Source organism: Procambarus clarkii, chromosome 20 (genome assembly GCF_040958095.1).
Source record: "Procambarus clarkii isolate CNS0578487 chromosome 20, FALCON_Pclarkii_2.0, whole genome shotgun sequence".
In the NCBI taxonomy this organism is placed as follows: domain Eukaryota; kingdom Metazoa; phylum Arthropoda; class Malacostraca; order Decapoda; family Cambaridae; genus Procambarus; species Procambarus clarkii.
In genome coordinates, this window is record NC_091169.1 from 14,900,784 (window position 1) to 14,921,205 (window position 20,422).

At 49.4% G+C, this 20,422-nt stretch overlaps 2 protein-coding genes across 2 annotated transcripts; both read left to right on the forward strand.

Annotated features, from left to right (window-relative positions):
* Nucleotides 1-5,982: 5,982 nt before the first annotated feature.
* On the forward strand, nucleotides 5,983-10,277 carry LOC123755230 (uro-adherence factor A-like). The gene is made up of 7 exons (XM_069327985.1): nucleotides 5,983-6,536; nucleotides 7,132-7,658; nucleotides 7,997-8,274; nucleotides 8,508-8,954; nucleotides 9,084-9,241; nucleotides 9,335-9,601; nucleotides 9,737-10,277. Exons 1-7 carry the CDS (start codon nucleotides 5,983-5,985, stop codon nucleotides 10,275-10,277), a joined length of 2,772 nt encoding a protein of 923 aa, XP_069184086.1.
* Nucleotides 10,278-10,279: 2 nt separating this feature from the next.
* LOC138366712 (uro-adherence factor A-like) lies at nucleotides 10,280-12,919 on the forward strand. Its single transcript, XM_069327986.1, has 5 exons — nucleotides 10,280-10,773; nucleotides 10,909-11,631; nucleotides 11,689-12,027; nucleotides 12,157-12,315; nucleotides 12,589-12,919. The coding sequence occupies exons 1-5, from the start codon at nucleotides 10,280-10,282 to the stop codon at nucleotides 12,917-12,919; spliced, it is 2,046 nt and encodes a 681-aa protein (XP_069184087.1).
* Nucleotides 12,920-20,422: the final 7,503 nt, after the last annotated feature.

Consider the following 20,422-nt stretch of genomic DNA (forward strand, 5'->3'; position numbering starts at 1 on the left):
TGAGGAGGCATACTCTTGCACCCGTAGAACTGTAGTACCCGACGTCGAGAGCGAGGGGAACCTTTTATTGTCAATCCCTCTTTCGTCACTGAACCCGATCTCGACGGACTGTCGGTTTCTTAAGGTGGCGTTTGTGGGGCGTATACTCACGACGCACCCCTAGGAGGCCCCGGCAAGATCGGCGATAGCTTCTTGTTGGGTGTCCTGCCTCTAATTGTGGCTCCATGGTGGGTGTGGGACCACATTCGTGAATGAATTTTTCTTTTCGTAATGATGATGACCCCTGTTTCGACTGTTTCTGGTTTACCTTCTCAGGCACGTGGGGTGGGCGACCAAGCCCCCGAGTCAGTCCGTGTTGGAAGACCGGGCTCTGTAGCCTCTGCTGCATTGGGCCCCGACCTTGCTCCTCCTTTGGCCTCTCTGACTCCTTCCCCTGGCTCCCCTCCCTCCTCTGTGGTTGGGTCGAGCCCCAAGCCCCCAGTGGTGACTACCTCGTCCCATGCGCGGCTCCTCTAGTTGTAACTAATGCGCCTTTTAACCACTCTCTCTCTGGGGGTTCTCACTGCCGTCCTCGTCACGGCCGCCCTCGCTCGATTCCTTCCAGTTTTGCTATCTATCAAGCCTTGTTTGGTCCCGCTTCGTGGGCCAAATATTTTGATCTCCTCCCTCTTGATTCTGCGCCTCCTGACGATTTCTCCCTCGATCAACATCTCGTTGATTCCGTGGATGCCTCCATTACTTTCAACCCCACTCGTCTCGGTACACGTGTCGTTGCTGCTCCTTCTCAGGATGCTGCTTCCCGCTTGGCTGCCTTATCCTGCCTTGGCGAGACCCCTGTTCGGGTCTCGAAGAACGCTCAGTTGAATGCCAGTGTTGGCACTATTCTGCTCCCGCCCCATGTTGCGACCGGTGTTCGGGACCTGCGCGACTGCCACGACGATATTCGACATATCCTTGCTGCCCAGGGCCATTCTATTCTCCAGGTGGACACGTTTACTCGTCCCCCTCGTGGTAGTCGCCGTCAACCCCTCCGGGTTGTGAAGATTACCTTTGATGGTAGGACCCTTCCACCCTCTGTCATTCTTGCTGATGCCAGGTGCTCTGTCCAGGAGTACATTCCTTCTCCTTGGCTCTGCAACAAGTGCTGGAGGTTTGGGCATGGTGCCCTCCGCTGCTCTGGGACTGCCTCTCTCTGTCCTTTGTGTGGGGGCGAAGGTCACTCTAAGTCGGAGTGCACTTCTCCCCAGGCTCGTTGCCTCAACTGCGCTGAGGCCCATCCTACCTTCTCCCGTGCGTGTGTCCATTACAAGCTTGAGGCAGCCGTCCTCAACTTGAAGCACCGGGAGCGTTTATCTTTTCCTGAGGCGAGACGCCAGGTTCGCCGACTCCCGCCTTATGCTAATATCTCTTATGCTCGCGTGTTGCGCTCTTCCTCTCCTCGTCCTTCCCGCCTTCCTCAGACTCACAACCGTTTCCGGGCCTTGGACCCTGATACGCCCACTGCCCCCTCCTCTGTTCCTTTTGGTTTTCTCCCGAAGGATCCACCTCCTGGTCCTCTGTCTGGGGTTCCCCTTCTTTCTACCCGGTCTGTCGTGTCTCCTGTGTCTTCTTCCTTGTCTCCCTCCGTTCCTCCTTCCCATCCTTCCCCTCCGTCTCTTGACTCTTCCCGCCGCCTGTCGGTGCGGGCTGATGTCCATCGCTCTCCAAACTGCCGTCATGTGCGCTCTCGTTCAGCTTCTCCTGTTGAGACGCTAGAATCCGTTGCCCAGTACGTGGTTGCTGGGACACCTGTCTCTTTACGTCAGAAGCGTAAACCTGGCTCCTCTCCTTCCTCCTCCCCGGCGGGTAAGAAGGTTTCGCTTTCTTCCTCGGCCCCTACTTCTCTCGCTCCTTCCCCTCCCATTTCGGTGGTTGCGCCCCCTGTTCCTGCTATGGAGGTTTCTTTAGCCCCTGCTTCCCCCTCGGTTGCTGCCCTTGCTGAGGTGTGCTCCCCTCTTTCTACCCCTCCTCTTCCTGCTGCTGTCCTTGACTGCTCCTCTCCGTTGTCTCCTCCTCTTCCTCCTCCTCCTCCTCCTCCTCCTCCTCACCCCGCCCGCCCACCTCTGATCTGTTCTCCCGTTTCCTTCCCTCTGTCTTTGCTCAGTTTACCCATGCCCCCTAACCCTGACTTTGCTGACCCTGATCCCTGACCCTGATATTCTTTAACGTGCTCTGTTGCTCTTTCGCCTTTGTTTCTTCCTTGTTCTCTGTTTTTGTTATTTCTCTTCTCGTCGTTGTCCATTCTTCAATGGAACGTTCGAGGTTATTACGCCAATTTCCTCGAACTCCAGCTTCTGATTTCGCGGTTTTCGCCCCTTAGTGTCTGTCTCCAGGAGCCGATGCTTGGTGCTCGTCCTGATCGTTTTCGTGGCTATTCCTTTCTCTCTCCCCCCCCCCAGCCGTTGCTGGGGCTTCTAATTCTTCTGCTCTTTTGATTCGTGCTAATGTTCCCTTTGTTCCTTTACTTTTTCCTTCGCCTCTCCATTGTTCTGCTGCTCGTATCTTTGTGGGGAAATGGTACACAGTTTGTTCCATTTATCTCCCCCCGAGTGTCCCACTTTCTCTTCCTGATTTGAAACATCTCCTAGACTCCTTGCCGGAGCCTGTGCTCCTGCTGGGTGACTTCAATTGTCGTCATTCTCTTTGGGGTGACGTTCTGACGAATACCCGGGGTCGCCTTCTTGAGCCGTTTCTCCTCTCTTCTTCCCTGTCTCTTCTGAATTCTGGTGAGCCCACTCATTTGGACTCTCGGACTCGCACCCTTTTTTGTCTTGATCTTTCTCTCTGCTCTTCTTCTCTTTACTTAGATTTCACGTGGCAGGTTCTTGATGACCTCCATGGAAGTGATCATTTCCCCGTCCTTGTTTCCTTTTTCTCTTTTTGCCCTTCCCTCTCTTTCCCTAAGTAGCAGTTTGCTAAGGCGGACTGGACCCTATTTACCCTCAGTGCTACTCTCTCTGACCTCTCCCTTCTGCATCTCTCTCGCGCTCTCCTCCTTTTTCATGACACTGTCTTCAACGCTGCCCTCCGCTCTATCCCTCGCTCTTCCTCTCGGGGTCCACGGAAGTGCGTTCCCTGGTGGAATGCGGACTGTGCTTGGGCTGTCCGCTGTAAGCGTGCAGCCTGGAAGAGGCACCACCGTAGGCAGACGACCGATTCTTTTCTTTTCTTTCGGAAAGCGAGTGCGGTGGCCCGTAGGGCCATCCGTACAGCTAAACGTGAATGTTGGGCATCTTATGTCTCAACAATTACGTCCGAAACTCCTCTGGCCCAGATCTGGAAGCGTATCCGCAAGATAGCGGGTAAATTCGTTCCAGATGTTTCACCGGTCCTTCGCCTCCATGATACTCTTGTGGCGGACCCGTTGCAGGTCGCTTCCGTACTGGGTTCCCACTTTTCTTCTGTTAGCTCTGGTCTTCATCTTCCCCAATCTTTTCTTCTTCGTAAACCTGTCCTTGAGTCTCGTCCTTTAGATTTCTGCACTCGTCTTCAACTTCCCTATAATGATCCCTTCTCTCTCTCTGAACTTCGTTCTGCCCTGGCCCTCTGCAGTTCTACGGCGGCGGGCTCCGATGGTATTCATTATGAGATTCTTCGCCATCTCCCTCCGTGCACGTCTCAGTATTTACTGAGTCTGTATAATCTGATCTGGGAGTCGTCGTCAGTCCCTGAGGACTGGCTCGATGCCGTTGTCCTCCCTGTTCGCAAACCGGGGTCTCTGGGTACTTCCCCTAAGGACTTTCGCCCTATTGCTCTCACAAGTTGTGTCTGCAAACTCTTTGAACGTATGGTTAACGTTCGTCTGATGTGGTTCCTGGAACGCCATCACCTCCTCTCCCCTTCTCAATTTGGTTTCCGCAAGTGCCGCAGCACGACAAATGTCCTGGTGAACTTAGAGGTCTATATTCGTACTGCTTTTGCTGCGAGGACCTCCGTTGTTGCCGTCCTTTTTGACCTGGAAAAGGCTTACGACACCACTTGGCGATACCATATTCTATCCCAGCTTCATTCTTTTGGCCTTCGTGGTCATCTCCCTCTCTTTCTCCACAGCTTCCTCTCTCATCGTTGCTTTTGGGTGCGCCTTGGTACCGGGCTCTCTGCCTCTTTTCAGCAATACGAAGGTGTGCCCCAGGGTAGTGTTCTGAGCACTACTCTTTTTCTGGTTGCCCTAAATGATCTTCTTTCCTCTCTTCCTTCTGGTGTCTTCTCCGCTCTCTATGTCGATGATCTTACCCTTTGCTGTCAGGGTGATGATTCGCCTCTCCTTCAGTGCCGGCTTCAACTTGCAATTGATGCCGTGTTGTCTTGGGCCACCGATCATGGCTTCAAGTTCTCTACTTCTAAGACTTGTGCCATGACTTTTACGCGGAAACGGGTTGTTCTTCGTCCCTCTTTGTCACTTTATGGTCATCCCCTTGAATACAAAGATTCCGCGAAGCTTTTGGGGTTATTCCTTGACACTCGTTTGTCTTGGTCTTCCCATATCTCTTACCTCCGTGTTGAGTGCTCTAAGGCCTTTACCCTCCTTCGGGTCTTGTCCCATACTTCTTGGGGGGCAGATAGGCGGACTCTCCTTACTTTACATTCCTCTCTTGTCCTGTCTAAGCTCGATTATGGTTCCCCTGCTTACTCGTCTGCTTCTCCTTCTACTCTTCGCCGTCTTGATGCTTTGCACCATACTGGGTTGTGCCTCAGTTCTGGTGCCTTTCGTTCGACTCCCGTCCTTAGCTTATATGTTGACACTGGCTTCCTGTCTCTCCAGGACCACCGTGATCGCTACTGTCTTCGCTATCTTGCGCGGTCCTTACAACATCCTTCCTCTCGCCTCTGTCGTGCTTTAACATCTACCCCTCCTGCGGTTCCTGTTCCTCTTCACCACCTCCCTCTTTCTGTCCGGTTATCTCGCCTCCAGGATTCTCTTTCCATTCGTATTTCTAATGTTTCTCCTCGTGTTGTTCCTTCTTTGCCCCCGTGGAGAGTCCCTCTTCCGCGGTTTTGTACTTCCTTGACCCGTATCACTAAAGCTTTTACCCCTCCTACGGTTCTAAAACGCCTTTTCCTTGAGCACTTTTCTTCTCACTCCCGCTCCGTTTCTGTCTTCACCGATGGGTCTAAGTCGGCGGACGGTGTTGGCTACTCTGTTGTTTTTCCTGATCGCACTTATATGTGTCGCTTACCTCCGGAGACTAGCATCTTTATAGCGGAACTTTATGCTATTCTCTATGCTCTTCGTCTCCTGCTTTCTCGTTGTCAGTCTTCCTTTGTAGTTGTTTTTGACTCTCGTAGTGCCCTCATGGCTCTCGGGTCCTTTAATCCGGTCCATCCAGTAGTTGTCGAGATCCAACATTGGCTGTTTCTTGTTCACAGTAAATTTAAGTCGGTTGAGTTTTGTTGGGTTCCCAGCCATATTGGTGTGTCTTTAAATGAGTGTGCGGATGCTGCCGCCAAGGAAGCTGTCCGCTCTTGTCCCATCTCTCGTAAAGGCATTCCGTATCCCGACTTTTACCCAGTTATCCATTCCTCAGTCCTTACCCGTTGGTAGGCTTCTTGGTTGTCTGTTACTGGTAACAAGCTACGTACTCTTAAATGTTGTGTTTCCTCGTGGCCGTCCTCCTTCCACCGTAACCGGCGCTGGGAAACAGCTCTGGCGAGGTTGCGTATTGGCCATACTCGCTTAACCCATGGTCACTTGATGGAGCGCCGCCCTGCTCCTTATTGTCCTAGTTGCATTGTCCCTCTTACGGTCATGCATATCCTTCTTGAATGTCCTGACTTCCAGGACGAGCGTGTGTCTTCCTTTCCGACCATCCCTCGCGGTCACCTGTCCCTCAATAGAATTCTTGGTGACTCGGATACTTTTGATATCGTTCGCCATATGCGTTTTTGTTCTCGTATTGGCATCCTTGGTGATATTTAGCGCCCTCTGATTATTTTGCGCATTTGATGGTGCTACATAGCCTTCCCGGTTTGGTGCCTTCTTTTGATAATTACTTACTTACTCCTACTGAACACAGCCCTAATCATAAAGTTTTGGCTCCTACTGAACACAGCCCCAGCCTTGAACTGTTGATTCCTACTGAACACAGCTCTTGCCTTCAACTGTTGGCTCCTACTGAACACAGCCCAAGCCCTGAATTTTTGGCTGGTATTAAACACAGCCCAAGCCCTGAACTGTTGGCTCCTACTGAATACGGCCCTAGCCCTGAGCTGTTGGCTCTTACTGAACACAGCCTTTGCCCTGAACTATTGACTGCTGCTAAACACAGTCCTTGCCCTGAACTGTTGCGTCCTACTGAACACAGCCCTAGCCCTGAGCTGTTGGCTCCTACTGAACATAGCCCTAGCCATAAACTGTTGGCTTTGATTGAACACAGCCCTAGCCCTGAACTGTTGGCTTCTACTAAACACAGCCCTAGCTCTGAACTATTGGGTCCTATTGAACACAGCCCTACCCCTGAACTGTTGGCTCCTACTGAACACAGCCCTAGCCCTGATCTGTTGGCTCCTACTGAACACAGGCCTAACCCAGAACTTTTGGGTCCTACCGAACAAAGCCATAGCCCTGAACTGTTGGATCCTACTTAACACAGCCCTAGCCCTGAACTGTTAGCTCCTACTGAACACAGCCCTAGCCCTGAACTGTTGGCTGGTATTGAATACAGCCCTATCCCTGAACTGTTGGCTCATAATGAACACAGCTCTTGCCTTGAACTGTTGGATCCTACTTAACACAGCCCTAGCCGTGAACTGTTAGCTCCTTCTGAACACATCCCTAGCCCTGAACTGTTACCTGCCACTGAAAACAGCCCTAGCCCTGAACTATTGGCTGGTATTGAATACAATCCAAACCCTGAACTGTTGGCTCCTACTGAACACAGCCCTAGCCCTGAACTGGTACCTCCTACTGAACAGCCCTAGCACTGAACTGTTGGCTCCTACTGAACACCACCCTATCCCTGAAATGTTGACTCCTACTGAACACAGCCCTTGGCCTTAACTGTTGGCTACTACTGAACACAACCCTCAGACTGAACTGTTGACTCCGACTGAACACAGCCCTAGCATTTAACTGTTGGCTCCTACTGAACACAGCCCTAGCCCTGAATTGTTTGCTGATATTGAACACAGCCCAAGCCTTGATCTGTTGGCTCGAACTAGACACAGCCCTAGCCCTGAACTGTTAGCTCCTACTGAATACAGCCTTAGCTCTGAACGGTTGGCTCGTACTGAACACAGCCCCAGCCCGGAACTTTTGGCTCCTACTGAAGACAGCAATTGCCCTGAACTGCTGTATCCTACTGAACACAGCCCTAGCCCTGAACTGTTAGCTCCTATTGAATACAGCCCTATCTTTGAACTGTTGGCTCCTACTGAACACAGGTCTAGCCCTGAAATTTTGGCTCCTACTGAACATAGCCATAGCCCTGAACTGTTGGCTCCTACTGAACACAGCCCTAGTCCTGAAGTGTTGGCTCCTACTGAACACAGCTCTAGTCCTAAACTGTTGGCTCCTACTGAACACAGCCATTGCCCTGAACTGCTGGATCCTACTGAACACAGCCCTAGCCCTGAACTGTTAGCACCTACTGAACACACCCCTAGCCCTGAACTGTCGGCTGGTATTGAACACAGCCCTAGCCATGAAACTTTTATCTCCTACTAAACACAGCCCTAGCTCTGAATTGTTTGCTATTACTGAACACATCCTAAGGCTTGAACTGTTGGCTCCTACTGAACACAGCCCTAGCCCTGAACTGTTGGCTCTTACTGAACACAGCCCTAGGCCTTAACTGTTAGCTCCTTCTGAACACAGCCCTAGCCCTGAACTGCTAACTCCTACTGAACACAGCCCTAGCCCTGAACTGTTGTCTCCTACTGAACACAACACTAGCCCTGAACTTTTGGCTCCTACTGAACATAGCCCTAGCCCTAAACTGTTGGCTGGGATTGAACACAGTTCAACAGTTCAACAGTTCACTGTTGGCTCCTACTAAACACAGCACTAGCACTGAACTTTTGGGTCCTATTGAACACAGCCCTAGCTCTGAACTGTTGGCTCCTACTGAACACAGCCCTAGTCCTGAACTGTTGGCTCCTTCTGAACACAGCCCTAGCCCTGAACTGTTGACTCCTATTGAACACAGCTCTTGCCTAGAACTGTTGGCTTCTCCTGAACACAGCCCTAGCCCTGAAGTGTTGGCTGGTATTGAACACAGCCCTTGCCCTGATCTGTTGGCTCGTACCTAATACAGCCCAAGCCCTGAAATGTTGGCTCCTACTGAATACGGCTCTAGCCCTGACCTGTTGCCTCCTACTGAACACAGGCCTAGCCCTGAACTTTTGGGTCCTACTGAACACAGTCCTATCTCTGAACGGTTGGCTCCTACTGAATACAGCCCGAGCTTTGAACTGTTGGCTCCTACTGAACACAGCCCTAATCATAAAGTTTTGGCTCCTACTGAACACAGCCCAGCCCTGAACTGTTTACTCCTACTGAACACAGCCCTAGCATTGAACTGTTGGCTCCTGCTGAATACGGCCCTAGCTCTGAGCTGTTGGTTCTTACTGAACACAGCCTTTGCCCTGAACTGTTGTGTCCTACTGAACACAGCCCTAGCCCTGATCTTTTGGTTCCTACTGAACCCATCTATAGCCCTGAATTGTTCGATCCTACTGAACAAAGCCCTAGCCCTGAACTCTTGGCTCCTACTGAACATAGCCCTAGCAATAAACTGTTGGCTGGGATTGAACACAGCCCTAGCCCTGAACTGTTGGTTCCTACTGAACACAGCCTCAGCCCTGAAATGTTGGCTCCTACGGAACACAGTCCTTGCCCTGAACTGTTGTGTCCTACTGAACACAGCCCTAGCCCTGAACTGTTGGCTCTTACTGAACATAGCCCTAGCCCTGAACTAGTTGGCTGGGATTGAACACAGCCCTAGCCCTGAACTGTTGGCTCCTACTAAACACAGCCTTAGTCCTGAACTGTTGGCTCCTACTAAACACAGCCCTAGCCCTGAACTGTTGACTCCTACTGAACACAGCCCAGCCCTGAGCTGTTGGCTCCTTCTGAACACAGCCCTAGCCCTGAACTGTTGACTCCTACTGAACACAGCCCTAGCCCTGAGCTGTTGGCTCCTTCTGAACACAGCCCTAGCCCTGAACTGTTGACTCCTACTGAACACAGCTCTTGCCTTGAACTGTTGGCTCTTCTGAACACAGCCCTATCCCTGAAGTGTTGGCTGGTATTGAACACAGCCCTAGCCCTTAATCTGTTGGCTCGTACCTAACACAGCCCAAGCCCTGATCTGTTGGCTCCTACTGAATACGGCTCTAGCTCTGACCTGTTGGCTCCTACTGAACACAGGCCTAGCCCTGAACTTTTGGGTCCATTTGAACACAGACATAGCCATGAACTGTTGGATCCTACTGAACACAGCCCTAGCCGTGAACTGTTAGCTCCTTCTGAAGACATCCCTAGTCCTGAACTGTTACCTCCCGCTGAAAACAGCCCTAGCCCTGAACTATTGGCTGGTATTGAATACAGCCCAAGCCCTGAACTGTTGGCTCCTACTAAACACTGCCCTAGTGCTAAACTGTCGGCTGGAATTGAACACAGCCCTAGCTCTAAACTTTAGGCTCCTACTAAACACAGCCCTAGCTCTGAATAATTGGCTATTACTGGACACATCCTTAGGCCTGAACTGTTGGCTCCTTCTGAACACAGCCTTAGCCCTGAACTGCTAACTCCTACTGAACACAACCCTAGCCCTGAACTGTTGGCTGGTATTGAACACAGACCCTGCCCTGATCTGTTAGCTCGAACTAGACACAGTTCTTGCCCTGAACTGTTGGCTCCTACTGAAAACAGCCCTAGCCCTGAACTGTTGGCTCCTACTGAACAAAGCCCTAGCCCTGAACTATTGGCTCCTACTGAACACAACCCTAGCCCTGAACTATTGGCTCCTACTGAACACAGCCTTGGCCCTGAACTGTTGACTCCTACTGAACACATCCCTAGCCCTGAATTGTTGGCTGCTACTGAACACAACTCTAAATCTGAATTCTTGACTCCTACTGAACATAGCTCTTGCCCTGAACTGTTGGCTCCTACTGAACACAGCCCTAGCCCTGAACTGTTGGCTGGTATTGAACACAGCCCTAGGTCTGATCTTTTGGCTCGTACTAAATACAGCCCTAGCCCTGAACTGCTGGCTCCAACAGAAATACAGCCCTAGCAATGAACTGTTGGATCCTACTGAACACAGCCCTAGCCCTGAACGTTTGGCTCATACTGAATACCCTAGCTAGAGCTGAATACAGCTCTAGCCCTGAATTGTTGACTCCTACTGAACACAGCCCTAGCCTTGAACTGTTAGCTCTCACTGAACACAGCCCTAGCCCTGAACTGTTACCTCCTACTGAACACAGCCCTAGCCCTGAAATGTTGGCTCCTACTGAACACAACCCTAGCCCTGAAATGTTGACTCGTACTGAACACAGCCCTCTGCCTGAACTGTTGGCTACTACTGAACACAACTCTCAGACTGAACTGTTGACTCCTACTGAACACAGCCATAGCCCTGAACTGTTGGCTTCTACTAAACACAGCCCTAGCCCTGAACTGTTGGCTCCTACTGAACACAGCCCTAGCCCTGACCTATTGACTCATACTGAACACAGCTCTAGCCTTGAACTGTTGACTCTTACAGAACACAGCCCTAGCCCTGAACTGTTTGCTCCTATTCAACACAGCCCTAGCCCTGAACTATTCGCTCCTACTGAACACAGCCCTTGCCCTGAACTATTCGCTCCTACTGAACACAGATCTGTCCTATAACTGTTGTCTCCTACTGAACACACCCCTAGCTTTCAACTGTTGGTTCCTACTGAACACAGCCCTAGTGCTGAACTGTTGGCTCCTACTAAACATAGCCCTAGCCTTCAACTGTTGACTCCTACTGAACACAGCCCCAGGCCTGAACTGTTGACTCCTACTGAACACAGCCCCAGGCCTGAACTGTTGACTCCTACTGAACACAGCTCAAGCCCTGAATTGTTGGCTGGTATTAAACACAGCCGGAGCCATGAACTGTTGGCTCCTACTGAATACGGCCCTAGCCCAGAGCTGTTGGCTCTTACTGAACACAGCCCTTGCCCTGAACTATTGACTGCTGCTAAACACAGTACTGGACTGTTGTGTCCTTCTGAACAGAGCCATAGCCCTGATCTTTTGGCTCCTACTGAACCCATCCATAGCCCTGAACTGCTCGATCCTACTGAACACAGCCCTAGCCCTGAACTGTTGGCTCCTACTAAACATAGCCCTAGCCCTGAACTGTTGGCTGGGATTGAACACAGCCCTAGCCCTGAACTGTTGGCTCCTACTGAACACAGCCCTAGCCCTGAACTGTTGGCTCCTACTGAACACAGCCCTAGCCCTGAACTGTTAGCTCCTTCTGAACACAGCCCAAGCCCTGAACTGTTGACTTCTACTGAACACAGCTCTTGCCATGAACTGTTGGCTCCTACTGAACACAGCCCTAGCCCTGAAGTGTTGGCTGGTATTGAACACAGCCTTAGTCCTGATCTGTTGGCTCGTACCTAATACAGCCCAAGCCCTGACCTGTTGGCTCCTATTGAACACAGGCCTAGCCCTGAACTTTTGGGTCCTACTGAACACAGCCATAGCCCTGAACTGTTGGATCCTACTGAACACAGCCCTAGCCGTGAACTGTTAGCTCCTACTGAACACAGCCTTAGCCCTGAACTGTTGACTCGTACTGAACACTGCAATAGCTCTGAACTGTTGACTCCTACTGAACACAGCAATAGCTTTGAACTGTTGATTCCTACTGAACACAGCCCTAGCCCTGAACTGTTGGCTCCTATTGAACAGAGCCTTAGCACTGATATGTTGCCTCCTACTGGTCACAGTCGTAGCCCTGAACTGTTGGCTCCTACTGAACACAGCCTTAACCCTAAACTGTTGGCTCATACTGATCACAGCGCTAGCCCTGAACTTTTGGCTCCTACTGAACACAGCCTTAACCCTTAACTGTTGACTCCAATTGAAAACAACCCTAATCCTGAACTGTTGGCTCCTACTGAACACAGCTCTAGCCCTGAACAGTTGGCTCCTACTGAATACAGGCCAAGCCCTGAACTGTTGGCTCATACTCATCACAGCCCTAGCCCTGAACTGTTGGATCCTACTGAACACAGCCCTAGCCCTGAACTGTTGGCTTCAACTGAGCACAGCCCTAGCCCTGAACTGTAGGCTCCTTTTGAACCCAGCCCTAGCCCTGAACTTTTGGCTTCTTCTGAACACAGCCCTAACCCTGAACTGTTGACTCCTACTGAACACAGCTCTAACCCTGAACTGTTGGCTCCTACTGAACACAGCCCTAGCCCTGAACTGTTGGCTACTACTGAACACAGCCGTAGCCCTGAACTGTTTGCTCCTACTGAACACCACCCTATCCTTGAACTGTTGGCTCCTACGGAACACAGCTCTTGCTCTTAACTCTTGGCTCCTACTGAACACAGCTCTAGCCCTGAACTGTTGGCTCCTACTGATCACAGCGCTAGCCCTGAACTGTTGGCTCCTACTGATCACAGCTCTAGCCCTGAACTGTTGGCTCCTACTGAACACAGCCCTAGCCCTGAACTGTTGGCTCCTACTGAACACAGCTCTAGCCCTGAACTGTTGGCTCCTACTGAACACAGCTCTAGCCCTGAACTGTTGGCTCCTACTGATCACAGCGCTAGCCCTGAACTGTTGGCTCCTACTGATCACAGCTCTAGCCCTGAACTGTTGGCTCCTACTGATCACAGCGCTAGCCCTGAACTGTTGGCTCCTACTGGAGGACCCGGTTAAGATCTCAGGTGAAGGATTGGGGGTACGCTCCCTACAACTTAGCTTGTTCTACAACTGTAAGTCGACTTGTTTTGAGTAAGTATTGGTGAGTAATGGATGAATAATGGATGAGTAATCTAGGGATGACTTGAGTAAGATCTGAGTTGGGGATTGTCTATGTTAGTTTTAAGTTATGTGGACCGGTTAGTATCCATTGTGTGGACCGGTTTGAACCCATTGTGTGGACCTCTTAGTACCCATTGTGTGGACCGGTTAGTATCCATTGTGTGGACCGGTTAGAACCCATTGTGTGGACCTCTTAGTACCCATTGTGTGGACCGGTTAGTATCCATTGTGTGGAACGGTTAGAACCCATTGTGTGGACCTCTTAGTACCCATTGTGTGGACCGGTTAGAAACCATTGTGTTGACTGGTTAGAACCCATTGTTTGGACCCGGTTAGTACCCATTGTGTGGACCAGTTAGTACCCATTGTGTGGACCAGTTAGTACCCATTGTGTGGACCAGTTAGTATCCATTGTGTGGACCGGTTGGAACCCATTGTGTGGACCAGTTAGTACCCATTGTGTGACCCTGTTATTACCCATTGTGTGGACCTGTTATTACCCATTGTGTGGACCGGTTAGTACCCATTGTGTGGACCGGTTAGTACCCATTGTGTAGACCGGTTTGTAACCATTGTGTGGACCTGTTAGTACCCATTGTGTGGACCGGTTAGTACCCATTGTGTGGACCGGTTAGTACCCATTGTGTGGACCGGTTAGAACCCATTGTGTGGACCGGTTAGTACCCATTGTGTGGACCAGTTAGTACCTATTGTGTGGACCGGTTTGTACCCATTGTGTGGACCGGTTTGTACCCATTGTGTGGACCGGTTAGTACCCATTGTGTGGACCGGTTAGTACCCATTGTGTGGACCTGTTAGTACTCATTGTGTGGACCAGATAGTACCCATTGTGTAGACCAGTTAGTACCCATTGTATGGACCTGTTAGTACCCATTGTGTGGACCGGTTTGTACCCATTGTGTGGACCGGTTAGTACCCATTGTGTGGACCGGTTAGTACCCATTGTGTGGACCGGTTTGTACCCATTGTGTGGACCGGTTAGTACCCATTGTGTGGACCTGTTAGTACCCATTGTGTGGACCGGTTTGTACCCATTGTGTGGACCGGTTTGTACCCATTGTGTGGACCGGTTAGTACCCATTGTGTGGACCGGTTAGTACCTATTGTGTGGACCGGTTAGTACCCATTGTGTGGACCGGTTTGTACCCATTGTGTGGACCGGTTAGTACCCATTGTGTGGACCGGTTAGTACCCATTGTGTGGACCGGTTAGTACCCATTGTGTGGACCGGTTAGTACCCATTGTGTGGACCGGTTAGTACCCATTGTGTGGACCTGTTAGTACTCATTGTGTGGACCAGTTAGTATCCATTGTGTGGACCGGTTAGTACCCATTGTGTGGACCGGTTAGTACCCATTGTGTGGACAGGTTAGTACCCATTGTGTGGACCGGTTAGTACCCATTGTGTGGACCGGTTAGTACCCATTGTGTGGACCGGTTTGTACCATTGTGTGGACTGGTTTGTACCCATTGTGTGGACCGGTTAGTACCCATTGTGTGGACCGGTTAGTACCCATTGTGTGGACCAGTTATTACCCATTGTGTGGACCGGTTAGTACCCATTGTGTGGACCGGTTAGTACCCATTGTGTGGACCGGTTAGTATCCATTGTATGGACCGGTTAGAACCCATTGTGTGGACCAGTTAGTATCCATTGTGTGGACCTGTTAGTACCCATTGTGTGGACCGGTTAGAACCCATTGTGTGGACCAGTTAGTACCCATTGTGTGGACCGGTTAGTTTCCATTGTGTGGACCGGTTAGAACCCATTGTGTGGACCAGTTAGTACCCATTGTGTGGACCGGTTAGAACCCATTGTGTTGGCTGATTAGAACCCATTGTTTGGACCCGGTTAGTACCCATTGTGTGGACCGGTTAGTACCCATTGTGTAGACCGGTTTGTAACCATTGTGTGGACCTGTTAGTACCCATTGTGTGGACCGGTTAGTACGCATTGTGTGGACCGGTTAGTACCCATTGTGTGGACCGGTTAGTACCCATTGTGTGGACCGGTTTGTACCCATTGTATGGACTGGTTAGTACCCATTGTGTGGACCGGTTAGTACCCATTGTGTGGACCGGTTAATACCAATTGTGTGGACCGGTTAGTACCCATTGTGTGGACCGGTTTGTACCCATTGTGTGGACCGGTTTGTACCCATTGTGTGGACCGGTTAGTATCCATTGTGTGGACCGGTTAGAACCCATTGTGTGGACCAGTTAGTACCCATTGTGTGGACCGGTTAGTATCCATTGTGTGGACCGGTTAGAACCCATTGTGTGGACCAGTTAGTACCCATTGTGTGGACCAGTTAGTACCCATTGTGTGGACCAGATAGTACCCATTGTGTAGACCAGTTAGTACCCATTGTGTGGACCTGTTAGTACCCATTGTGTGGACCGGTTTGTACCCATTGTGTGGACCGGTTAGTACCCATTGTGTGGACCGGTTAGTACTCATTGTGTGGACCGGTTTGTACCTATTGTGTGGACCTCTTAGTACCCATTGTGTGGACCGGTTAGTACTCATTGTGTGGACCGGTTAGTACCCATTGTGTGGACCGGTTTGTACCCATTGTGTGGACCTGTTAGTATCCATTGTGTGGACCGGTTAGAACCCATTGTGTGGACCAGTTAGTGCCCATTGTGTGGACCGGTTAGTATCCATTGTGTGGACCGGTTAGAACCCATTGTGTGGACCAGTTAGTACCCATTGTGTGGACCAGTTAGTACCCATTGTGTGGACCGGTTAGAACCCATTGTGTTGACTGGTTAGTACCCATTGTGTGGACCAGTTAGTACCCATTGTGTGGACCTGTCAGTACCCATTGTGTGACCCTGTTATTACCCATTGTGTGGACCTGTTAGTACCCATTGTGTGGACCAGTTAGTACCCATTGTGTGGACCAGTTAGTATACATTGTGTGGACTGGTTAGTACCCATTGTGTGGACCGGTTAGTACCCATTGTGTGGACCTGTTATTACCCATTGTGTGGACCAGTTAGTACCCATTGTGTGGACCAGTTAGTACCCATTGTGTGAACCGGTTAGTACCCATTGTGTGGACCGGTTTGTACCCATTGTGTGGACCGGTTAGTACCCATTGTGTGGACCGGTTAGTACCCATTGTGTGGACCGGTTTGTACCCATTGTGTGGACCGGTTAGTACCCATTGTGTGGACCGGTTAGTACCCATTGTGTGGATCGGTTAGTACCCATTGTGTGGACCGGTTAGTACCCATTGTGTGGACCGGTTAGTACCCATTGTGTGGACCGGTTAGTACCCATTGTGTGGACCTGTTAGTACCCATTGTGTGGACCTGTTAGTACCCATTGTGTGGACCGGATAGTACCCATTGTGTGGACCAGTTAGTACCCATTGTGTGGACCGGTTAGTACCCATTGTGTGGACCGGTTTGTACCCATTGTGTGGACCGGTTAGTACCCATTGTGTGGACCGGTTAGTACCCATTGTGTGGACCGGTTAATACCCATTGTGTGGACCGGTTAGTACCCATTGTGTGGACCGGTTTGTACCCATTGTGTGGACCGGTTAGTACCCATTGTGTGGACCGGTTAGTACCCATTGTGTGGACCGGTTTGTACCCATTGTGTGGACCGGTTAGTACCCATTGTGTGGACCGGTTAGTACCCATTGTGTGGACCGATTAGTACCCATTGTGTGGACCGGTTTGTACCCATTGTGTGGACCTGTTAGTACCCATTGTGTGGACCGGTTAGTACCCATTGTGTGGACCGGTTTGTACCCATTGTGTGGACCTGTTAGTACCCATTGTGTGGACCGGTTAGTACCCATTGTGTGGACCGGTTAGTACCCATTGTGTGGACCAGTTAGTACCCATTGTGTGGACCGGTTAGTACCCATTGTGTGGACCGGTTAGTACCCATTGTGTGGACCGGTTTGTACCCATTGTGTGGACCTGTTAGTACCCATTGTGTGGACCGGATAGTACCCATTGTGTGGACCGGTTAGTACCCATTGTGTGGACCGGTTAGTACCCATTGTGTGGACCGGTTTGTACCCATTGTGTGGACCGGTTAGTACCCATTGTGTGGACCGGTTAGTACCCATTGTATGGACCGGTTAGTACCCATTGTGTGGACCGGTTTGTACCCATTGTGTGGACCGGTTAGTACCCATTGTGTGGACCTGTTAGTACCCATTGTGTGGACCGGTTAGTACCCATTGTGTGGACCTGTTAGTACCCATTGTGTTGACCAGTTAGTACCCATTGTGTGGACCTGTCAGTACCCATTGTGTGGACCGGTTAGTACTCATTGTGTGGACCGGTTAGTACTCATTGTGTGGACCAGATAGTACCCATTGTGTAGACCAGTTAGTATCCATTGTGTGGACCGTGTCCACCCACGCAGGGACACCCGCTGGTTGGTTGATACCTGGTTGATGGGGTTCTGGGAGTTCTTCTACTCCCCAAGCCCGGCCTGAGGCCAGGCTTGACTTGTGAGAGTTTGGCCCACCAGGCTGTTGCTTGGAGCGGCCCGCAGGCCCACATACCCACCACAGCCCGCTTGGTCCGGCACTCCTTGGAGGAATAAATCTAGTTTCCTCTTGAAGATGTCCACGGTTGTTCCGGCAATATTTCTTATGCTTGCTGGGAGGACGTTGAACAGCCGCGGACCTCTGATGTTTATACAGTGTTCTCTGATTGTGCCTATGGCACCTCTGCTCTTCACTGGTTCTATTCTGCATTTTCTTCCATATCGTTCACTCCAGTACGTTGTTATTTTACTGTGTAGATTTGGCACTTGCCCTCCATTATCTTCCAGGTGTATTTTATTTGATATCTCTCTCGTCTTCTTTCTAGTGAGTACATTTGGAGGGCTTTGAGACGATCCCAATAATTTAGGTGCTTTATTGCGTCTATGCGTGCCGTATATGTTCTCTGTATTCCCTCTTTTTCAGCAATCTCTCCTGCCCTGAAGGGGGAAGTGAGTACTGAGCGGTACTCAAGGCGGGACAACACAAGTGACTTGAAGAGTACAACCATTGTGATGGGATCCCTGGATTTGAAAGTTCTCATAATCCATCCTATCATTTTTCTGGCTGTCGCAATATTTGCTTGGTTATGCTCCTTAAATGTTAGGTCGTCAGACATTATTATTCCCAAATCCTTTACATGCTGTTTTCCTACTATGGGTACATTTGTTAAGGTCCTCATTTTTACCGTACCTGAGTACCTGGAATTTATCACTGTTAAACATCATGTTATTCTCTGATGCCCAGTCGAAAACTTTATTAAAATCAGCTTGAAGTTTTTCAATGTCCTCAGCCGAGATAATTTTCATACTGATTTTTGTTCCATCTGCAAAGGATGATACGAAGCTGTGACTTGTATTTTTGTCTATATCTGATATGAGAATAAGGAAAAGCAGCGGTGCAAGGACTGTACCTTAAGGTACAGAGCTTTTAACTGCACTTGGACTAGATTTTATACGGTTGACCGTTACTCGCTGAGTCCTGTTTGACAGAAAACTGAGTATCCAGCGTCCTACTTTACCGGTTATTCCCATTGACTTCATTTTGTGTGCTATCACGCCATGGTCACATTTATTGAAAGCCTTTGCGAAGTCCGTGTATATCACATCAGCATTCTGTTTTTCTTCTAATGCCTCAGTGACTTTGTCGTAGTGCTCAAGTAGCTGTGAGAGGCACGATCTTCCCGCTCGAAATCCATGTTGGCCTGGGTTGTGAAGATCATTGGTCTTCATGAAATTTGTGACCTGACTCCTAATCACTCTCTCAAATACTTTTATGATGTGCGATGTTAGTGCAACTGGTCTATAATTCTTTACCAATGCTTTGCTCCCTCCCTTGTGTAGAGGGGCTATGTCTGCTACTTTAAGTGCATCTGGTATCTTCCCCGTGTCCAAGCTCTTCCTCCACACTATACTGAGGTCCTGTGCTACCGGCACTTTGCATTTCTTTATAAATATTGAATTCCATGAGTCTGGACCTGGGACCGAGTGCATGGGCATGTTTTCAATTTCTCTTTCAAAATTTAGTGCGCTCGTGTTGATATCAGTTATATTTACAGGGGTTTGAATATTCCGCATAAAGAAATTGTCTGGATCTTCCACTTTCATGTTGTTTATTGGAGTGCTAAACATGTCCTCATACTGCTTTTTTAGGATTTCACAAATTTCTTTGTCATCCTCCGTGTATGAACCTTCACTTGTACGAATAGGTCCAATACTGGCAGTGGTTTTTGCTTTTGATTTCGCATATGTGAAGAAATATTTTGGATTTTTCTTTATTTCCTGAAATGCTTTCTGTTCTAACTGCCTCTCTTCAGTTTCATATGAGTGTTTCAATTTCCGCTCAATTTCTTCAATCTCCCTATTTAAATTATTCCTTCTTTGACGGGAAATTCGTGTCTGCATAAGCAGTTCCGTTATTTTTTTCCTGCGTTTATAGTGTCGTCTGCGTTCTCTTTCTACGTTGGATCTCTTTCTGGCTTTCCTCAAAGGAACATGTTTCAGACAGACTTGATACGCTTCCGAAGTCAGTTTTTCTATTCCTTCTGTAGGACTTGTATTACTTAGAACAGTTTCCCATGGAATGTTTGTAAGTTCCCTGTTTATTATCTCCCATTCTATTCTTTTATTATTAAAATTGAATTTACTGAATAGCCCCTCTCGCTTTATCAACGTTTTAGGTCTATTCTGAGTATTGATGGTCGTTTGCACTTCAATGAGCTTGTGATCTGAGTATGTGGTATCTGATATCGTAATGTCTCTGATAATGTCTTCATTGTTTGTAAAGACCAGATCTAGAATATTTTAATTTCTCGTTGGCTCCGATATCTGCTGATTGAGTGAAAATTTGTCACAGAATCTAAGTAGTTCTCTACTCTGTGGTTGGTTAGGTCCTGATAGATTTCCTGGTATAACATTATTGTTTGCTATTTTCCACCTGAGACTAGGCAAGTTGAAGTCACCTAGGAAGATAATATCAGGTATCGGGTTCTCCAAATTATCAAGGCTATTCTCTATTTTGTTTATCTGTTCTGTGAATTCCTCAGCCGTTGCATCTGGCGGTTTGTATATTAGAATATTCACTAAATTTATTTTCTCTTTTTTTAATCCCAGTACCTCTACCACCTCATTTGTAACGTTTAGGAGCTCCGAGCATACAAGGTCTTCCCTAATATACAGACCCACTCCTCCATGTGACCTAATTTTCCTATCACGCCTGTATAGGTTATATCCTGGAATCCAGATCTCACTGTCCAACAATTCCCCTGCATGGGTTTCTGTGAAAGCTCCAAATACTGCATTTGACTCCGTGAGGAGGCCATTTATGAACTGTACTTTGTTGTTTGTTCTTGTTTTCA

Coding starts and splice junctions, on each gene's coding strand:
- LOC123755230 (XM_069327985.1), top strand. CDS start 5,983: ATGGTGCTACATAGCCTTCCCGGTTTGGTGCCTTCTTTTGATAATTAC. Junction 7,659..7,996: donor TAGCCCTGAACTGTCGGCTG/GTATTGAACACA, acceptor GATTGAACACAG/TTCAACAGTTCAACAGTTCA. Junction 9,242..9,334: donor CACAGCTCTTGCCTTGAACT/GTTGGCTCTTCT, acceptor TACCTAACACAG/CCCAAGCCCTGATCTGTTGG.
- LOC138366712 (XM_069327986.1), top strand. CDS start 10,280: ATGAACTGTTGGATCCTACTGAACACAGCCCTAGCCCTGAACGTTTGG. Junction 10,774..10,908: donor CACAGCCCTAGCCCTGAACT/GTTTGCTCCTAT, acceptor ACACACCCCTAG/CTTTCAACTGTTGGTTCCTA. Junction 12,316..12,588: donor CACAGCCCTAGCCCTGAACT/GTAGGCTCCTTT, acceptor TACTGAACACAG/CTCTAGCCCTGAACTGTTGG.